Source organism: Anastrepha obliqua, chromosome 1 (assembly GCF_027943255.1).
Source record: "Anastrepha obliqua isolate idAnaObli1 chromosome 1, idAnaObli1_1.0, whole genome shotgun sequence".
Classification (NCBI taxonomy): Eukaryota; Metazoa; Arthropoda; class Insecta; order Diptera; family Tephritidae; genus Anastrepha; species Anastrepha obliqua.
This window is the reverse complement of record NC_072892.1, coordinates 84200590-84208304: the sequence shown is the minus strand read 5'-3', so window position 1 is coordinate 84208304 and position 7715 is coordinate 84200590. Positions and strand designations below refer to the sequence as shown.

The following is a 7715-nucleotide window of genomic DNA, read 5'->3' as shown; positions in this document are numbered from 1 at the left end:
ATATTTGTAATCAACACCGGCCTTTAAAACTTAACCACCCTATATTATAATTGCTTTGAAAGCTCAAACTTTGCTTTTTATAAAAAGGTCGGAATATCTTGAATCGATTAAAAAATGTCGAAGTTATTAAGCGCCAATAACCGTTTTGTAATAACAAGAATTTTAAAATAAAACTTTAGCAGGATTTTGTATATTATTCGACGAGATCTACAATGCTTCCTATGCCATCTTAAAGGTACAAATAGACTGTTGCACGGAGTAGTTAAAAAATATCCATAAAATCAACTAAATAAAACATCAGTAAAACAGACAAGGTTTTATTACCTTACAAATTTTGAGACCTTATGCTTTTATAAAAGGTGAAGCAAAATTAATTTTGTTTTAAAATAAATATTTTACTAAATAAAAAAAAAAATATTTTGAAAGATGGAAATCATTATTGACCTTTACGCGATCCTTTGCTTGTGTGTTTGCATACTGCACCTTTTTTGTTCAGAAGTGTCAAATATGATTGTCATTGCCATAGCAAAAATTACAATTCTTCGGATAGGATGATTAATTCTGTGGCACCCTGTAAATTTTTTAGATATGCATATATGTAGTGACTTCGACTGCAGCTTATTAAAGTCATCTGGTTCGCCCTAGTTTTTACTACTCTTTCTTGCATAAGACCGGTTATGCGCCGAATATCAGCTGTAGCTGATTTATTAGAGTAGACCTTGATTTATCCATTCAAAAGTAATCCAAATGAACTTAAACTCTGACTAAGGCATTAAAAAAGTACTCAAAGAATTAAAACTATTATTCCTCCCGGGATGTTTGTAAGTAAAACCACCTTTCGTGATTTTTTTATGTATTGCTATAAGACGAGATTTTAAAATTTCAAAAAGGAAATCAAATTAACGTTAGTTAAGAATAAGTTAATAAAACAATAAAAAATAAAACAATAAAATTAAAATATGTACGTAACAAAATGTAACTCAATCGCAACAAACAGGCACATAAGTGACATCCCTATGGATGTTTGATAGAACTTCATGCGAATTGGGAAATTTTATTTTTGGACTAACATATAAAACTCATATATTCAGAAACCCTTTACTGGTCGCCCCTCGTCAGAGAATAAAAAACTTGCCTGCATTTGTGGAACAACGTGAAAAGGAACAACGTGGAGGAAGAGCTCGGCCAAACAACTGATAAAGAATGTATGCACCAATGAGGACTTTCGTACTTGTAGTGGTTGGTCTCTGGTTCGATATTCATTGTGCATATAACATTAAATTTAATGAGAAGCCTTTTTCATCTCATTCAATTTTAGAAGCACAGTTCCAGTTTTTTTTTTTTTTTGCTTTTATTTATCTATCGAATCTGCTCAATATGAGCCTAACAACGAGTTGTTTTATGTAAATATTATTTATTAACTTGTTAGCTCAAATTTTACGGTTTTGAACAGATGAGTAGATTTCTTCTTTCCGATATTTAGAAAGAAATAGCAATATTTCGAAAGCGTATTTATCAATTTGAAAGCATTGGGCTTGAAAGGTTAATGGGTTAACATGTTTTTCTTAAGAAATTTCTTTGTATATAAAAGCGACAAATCTTTGTACTGAAGCCAGTTTAAGAATTGTATACATTAACTGCGACTTAAACCTTTAGTTTAGCAAATACGAATTGTTCATACAAAGCTTCATCTATTTGCATGGCCTAAGTTTGAACCCGCGTAAAACAGAACTTATGCTTTCTACCACCAGATACAAGAAAATAATTTTTACCCTACCAAATGCGGACAAACTCTCACTTTGACACAGTGCAAATTACTTAAAGGTAATTCTGGACTCCAAACATAACCGGAAATTAAACGTCGAAGAATGGGTAAGTGAAACAGAAATTGCTTTATATTCATGTAAACATATGCTTGGAAGAAGTTGGGGTCCTCTAAGCATACATTATGGTTGCATAAGGCAGTTATATCGTATGGTTCGGTAGTTTGGTGGAAGGCTCTAGGGAGAGAGTACAATATCAAATTACTCGGCAGAATACAAAGATCAGCCTGTGCAATAACGGTCGGTGCACTCAGTTCATGTCCTAGAGAGGCTCTCAATGCACTGACACACGTTATTCCAATAGACCTACATATAATATAAAGAAGACGGCAACCATGAGTGCATTTAGGTTAAATGAAGCGGGTCGCTGGAAAGGAAAAACTTATGGTCACGCTAGTCTATTATTGCGACAAACTCAGTTAACCTCGGTGAGGACTGACTACATCGTCCCGATGGTAACGTTCAGTAGAAATTTTGCCACACTCTTTCCATCTAAAAAAGAATGGAATAAGGGATTCTCTCTAAACAACTTCGATACCACAGTCTATACAGATGGCAGTAAAATGGACTGTGGTGTTGGAGCTGGTATATATTTCCATAGACTTGGAATTGAAAAATCTGTGCGTCTCCCTAATACCAGCAGCGTCTTCCAAGCGGAAGTACTAGCAATTGGGGAAGCCTGTAGGTTACTAATCGCAGATTTCTCTTTTAAGGGCAATATCGCTATTCTTTCGGATAGCCAAGCTGCAATCCAGGCGCTGGACGCGACTATAACAACCTCTAAAGTGGTGGAGAAAAGTAGGAATAGCCTCACCAACTTGAGTGAAAACCATAGAGTAACCTTAATTTGGGTCCCGGGACATCGGAACACTGAAGGTAACGAAAAGGCTGATGAACTGGCAAGAGGGGGATCTGCCCTGAATAGCGTTCTTGCAGTACCAGTATTCACTCCACTAGGGGCGGTCAAGAATGCAATTTCCCTAAAATACCTTCGAATTGCAGATTGTAGATGGAGAGACCAGACGAAATGCAAAATCAGCAGAACGTTATGGCCCACCTACAACCTCAAGCAATCGTCGACATTGATAAACATGAAACGACGGAACACCTGTAGACTTACGGCAGTCATAACTGGCTTCTGGTCTATCGGAGAACAAGCCGCCAAAATGGGCATCCCTCATAACACATACTGTCATAGTTGTAAACAACCGGAGAAAAAAGAAACAATCTTCCCTGTCCTCTGTGAATGCCCGGCCCTATGGAAGGACAGAATGTTAACCCTGGGCAAACCGCTGTTCGAGAGTCTCGAGCAACTGTCTGGCTCAGACGTCAACAACCTAATAAGGTTCCTAAACCGCACAGACTGGATGTAGTCCTGCTGTAAATAACTGTTAAGCAATTTGGTAACGAGGATGTGGCAACAAAATGGTGCGGAAGCGCTAGTTGGATTCGGGATGAATCACCACTCTAACCAGCCAACCAACGCATACCATACACATACACTCACACATATGCATATTAATTATTTGGATGATTCGCCCACTTGCGCACGAATTCTGTTTGCTTTGATGTTTGGCATATTTTTTATTTACTCTCGTGGCGCGGTATTTAATCGCTAACCACATGTTTTTAATCAACAACTATCACTCTACGATAGCTGATCGCTCACAATCAAAACAGCAACAATAACAACGCCACAAATGTTGTGCATTATTGACAAAGCAATCAAGGAGACTCTAGAAAACTTTCTCCATTATTTTTGAACATCACATAGACGCACACATTTATTTCACTTACATGCACTTCTCCGATTTAAATTCAAATATTTCACTGATACACATATGCATATACTCATAATCACACAAAATGGTGCAAAAGTGTGGACGCTGGTGGGTGTGATGCTCCATTTGATAGCTACCACACCCGAACCACATTCATTTGTTTTGCAAGTCACGGATGATGCGATGAATTTCATGCTCGTCGGCGATGTTCACCTTGCCTGCTCCTACCTTGCTAATGAAAGCCTCCATGACGAAGGGTAACCGCTGCTTGACACTTAATCGGTGCCACATTACGAGCGTCCGATCTAATTGATGCTTGGCGATGCGCTTGCTTGACTTTTTGTTGCCTATGTAAAATTGTTTGAAATTCTCGAAAGGATCATCGCAGAGTATCTCATTGGAAAGTGCAGCCCAGTAGAATGGCAGTTTCTGCCAACTTTTTAGATCCCACCAGTTGGCAAGCTTTCCGCAACTATTATTGCGCATATGCGAGTGGAGTGTCTCCCATAATTTGACAGCGCGCTCCTCAATGCAATGCAGTTCCAACAATGTCGACGACGAGCATTTATCAGCTATTTTTGACACAACCCGCTTGCACACTGCCTCACAAGTGCATTTGTCACCACCTGCCATCGGATCTGCGTTATTTTCTTCACAGGGTCTTTCACGTCATCCAGCAGGCATTCACTTTCTGCCGCACATTCACTCCGCCTTACTTGTGACTGTTTTGATTTGCTACAGCATTCATTCTCTTCAATCTCCATCTGCTTCAGTTCCTCGCAAAAATCCCCCAATTGGTTATCTGGGTCATCAAAATCCTCATCTTCGTCACATTGCATCATTTCTTCGTCTTTTGTGATATGTGGGTGTGGCTCATAGACATTTTCAAGACATCTCTCCTTTTCGAAAATGCTGGTCACATCGAATTGTAGAAAATGCAAAATGTGATCGATAATTACGTCCATCAGGCCACCAGAATTTTGATACGCTCGATAGATTTTTTGTGCCAGTTGAAAATGGTTCTGAGTTTCCGCAAAATTTGTATTTTGTTTTATTTCTACTTAATATAATTTATATTTTTGCTTGTTTCCTTTTTCGTTTACCTAATAAAAAATCGTTTGTAAAAAAGAATTTTTAATTTGAACGGAAATATGAAGAAAATTTCAGTATCAGTAGAAAACAATAGTATTGATGGATCATTTACAAAACGCATTTTATGTGTACAGGGAAGTTGTTAACTTTTTTTATTAGTTGATTTTTATTTTCTCCATTTAGTCTTGCGTAAGCATTTACTCCTGCTTTACAAGCATTCAAATATTTATATATAGCTTTTTTACCAATTCAATAAAATTTGATTTGGAGAAAATCATGCATGTATACATTTACAGTTGGCATCATTAGAGCGCTTGAAATCAAGTCTTACTTCAATGCGAAGTAATGGTGTTGTGGATATTGAACACACCGCCATTCAACAGCGGTAGGAGAAATTATCAAATGCGGAAATTGTTTTTACATCGAATCACCATCAGCCAATTAAAAATATTCATCGCATTGATTGAATTGTAACCGTAATTATTTAACTATAATAATGACTATAATAAGTGTAAACTGAAGTCGTCTATATCTTTTATAAAACTTGATGATGATGATATTTGATGAAACCTGAAACAAACTGTTAAGTATTGAACTCAAATTGGGGGACATCAGAATTCGTTTTAGAGGTATGGTTCCTTCGGCAAAGTTTCTTATTTTGATCCCTGGAATACGATTTTCACAGAGCAATGAGCGATTTTTAAATCGACCCGCCCTACTGTATACATATATATATAATATTTCAAATTGCGTACATACGATGCATACTGCGTTCTTAACACCTGAAAGTAAACACAGGTCACTGCACTTTAAAAAAAAAAACGGCAAATCATATTTATGTTAACAAAAACTTGCTTCTATATTTTCAAAACTTCTTTGTTCTGGTCTTATTCTGGTTATAACACTAATACGATTACAAAAATATCATCAGAAAATTATGGGTTATTTCAATTAAATGAGTTTGTAAAAACATCAAAGAGTCTAATTTGTCTGATTTTAACTTATTCCACAAAGAACCTGTCAGCAAAATTATTACAGCTTAAGAGCAAGCGTTCCATTTGCTCTCGAAGGGGCAATTTTGCATTCTCCTATAAAATTCTTGCACGTCAAGTACAACATTTCTGCTATGTGGTTTAATTTTATTTCAACCAGAGTGCATTCCAAATCTTTACCAAATTTAGCTTGAAAAAAATTAGTTAATTATTTTGGGTCCTATTTCCACTAACCGCAGCATCGGTGCTTAAAAATGCTATCACTTACGGGATTACGGGACTTGCATCCCTAACACATACATATATATAACGTATTTACAAAGAAAAGCCCACACGTGGTCAATCACTGCCAGCCAAAGCAGGAAGCGAGGGTGCAATCGATACGCTGCGGAAGGTAATTTACTAGTCCAAAACTGACAAACAGTACAAAGAAATACGACTACATAGTAATGTCATACGTATTGCCATTAATACGCCGTTAGGTGTACATATTTGGTTACGAGAATAAAGTGTATTTAAGTTAGTCGCCTGCACTTGACTTAAATGCCAACGAATTTTTGTGCTTATGGAAAGATGCCAGACGCTGTACTGGAAAGCTAAAGTAAATAGTTTTTGTTGTTATTTTTTCACTTCACGGAGACGGTGATTTTGACGTTTCAGGCTAAACGATATTTTGTACATTTGACATGTTTACAATACGAGTTTTTTGGTAAATCCACACCGTTTAGTATGTTTCGTTGAATGTGTTTGTGTGTAAGTTGTATTGAGAAGAAATGATTGATGACACAATATTGACGAGACACTGACTGACTGATAGCAGGGAGCAAGCAAGCCAAGCAGCCAACAGCATTTGCGGCAGCTAAATGCAACGACGACATTAGTAGCCGACTGACTACACTGATATTTGATTTCTGCCGCTTAAGCAAAAAACTACTTATGTACCATATACACATAAACATGTACACACGTAGGTATTTATGTGTGGTTGTACGGTCGTATTAGTGCCCGAGTATGCGTTTTTGCGCTGCAGCCAATACGTAATTTATTTTTGATCGCGATAAGCAGTGAGGCGTTGCTTGTTGGCCTGCCTGTTCAGCTGTCGTTTGCCATAACAGCTAAGGTGATACTGATAAATGAACGACCGGTAGAGAGTAGAGTGGGAGGCTATTGAACTCTAATTCTTCTTCGGCTTGTTTTTTTATTTGCATTTGTTTGCCTTTAAAAGTTTGAATTTATTGATTTTCTTACAATTGTGGCATTTTTGACCCCGAAAAATAATACTTATTTTATTGCACTAATCTTGTATGTATATTCCTTTTTATTCATAGAAAATTGTGCGCCTGAGTGCTTACGTATAATCTCGCATTTCATTATACATATTTTTGCCGCAAGCGCTTCCTTCATTTTTCCACTTAACGTATAGCAACTTTCAGTGGTCACGCTGTACGTGTGCATATGTAAGTGTGTTTGTATTACATGTCAATATAAAATTCCTGCCCATACCTTAGATTCTCAGCGCACGAAAACTCAATTTCCTCTCTGCGAAGCCATCAATGCTTTATGATTTTACGCCAGGCTGCCCCGCCTTCTTACACATTAACTCACCGTTCCAATCAAACTGGCGCACTCGTAAATTTATATGTATGCTTACCCACATATACACACACACACTGCTGTGCCTGTCCCGCAAATGTAATCAATGGCAGGCAAAATCCAAATCATATTTCCTTCATTGACCACAAAATGTGTCTTTTGTAACTCCCCCTACCCCGAATACACTTATGCACAAATCACATATGTACGTACCCTGACTTTTCACATATAAATCCGTATATGCATGTTTGTGTGTTCGCTGGAGCAACCCTTTCATTTCATTGCATTTTTTCTTATGGCCTGTTTGTAGATTTATGGCACCTCATCCTTTTGAACGTGTCCCACACGCTTCAAATTTCTACAAGTACAATCAATATATTTCTTAAACCTAGTAATTTATAAAAAATTATTGGTCTGGACATATGTAGTCTCGA

The 7715-nt window shown here is 37.2% G+C and overlaps 2 protein-coding genes across 2 annotated transcripts; both read right to left on the bottom strand.

The window, feature by feature from the left end:
- Positions 1 to 3670: 3670 nt before the first annotated feature.
- LOC129252951 (uncharacterized) lies at positions 3671 to 4259 on the bottom strand. Its single transcript, XM_054891145.1, has one exon. It carries the CDS (start codon positions 4235 to 4237, stop codon positions 3758 to 3760), a length of 480 nt encoding a protein of 159 aa, XP_054747120.1. The 5' UTR covers positions 4238 to 4259; the 3' UTR covers positions 3671 to 3757.
- Positions 4260 to 4263: 4 nt separating this feature from the next.
- Positions 4264 to 4763, bottom strand: LOC129235748 (uncharacterized; the record flags this gene model as incomplete). Its single annotated transcript, XM_054869767.1, has 1 exon — positions 4264 to 4763. A coding segment is annotated over exon 1 (306 nt), but the record flags the coding sequence as incomplete, so codon positions are not given.
- Between the last annotated feature and the right edge of the window lie 2952 nt (positions 4764 to 7715).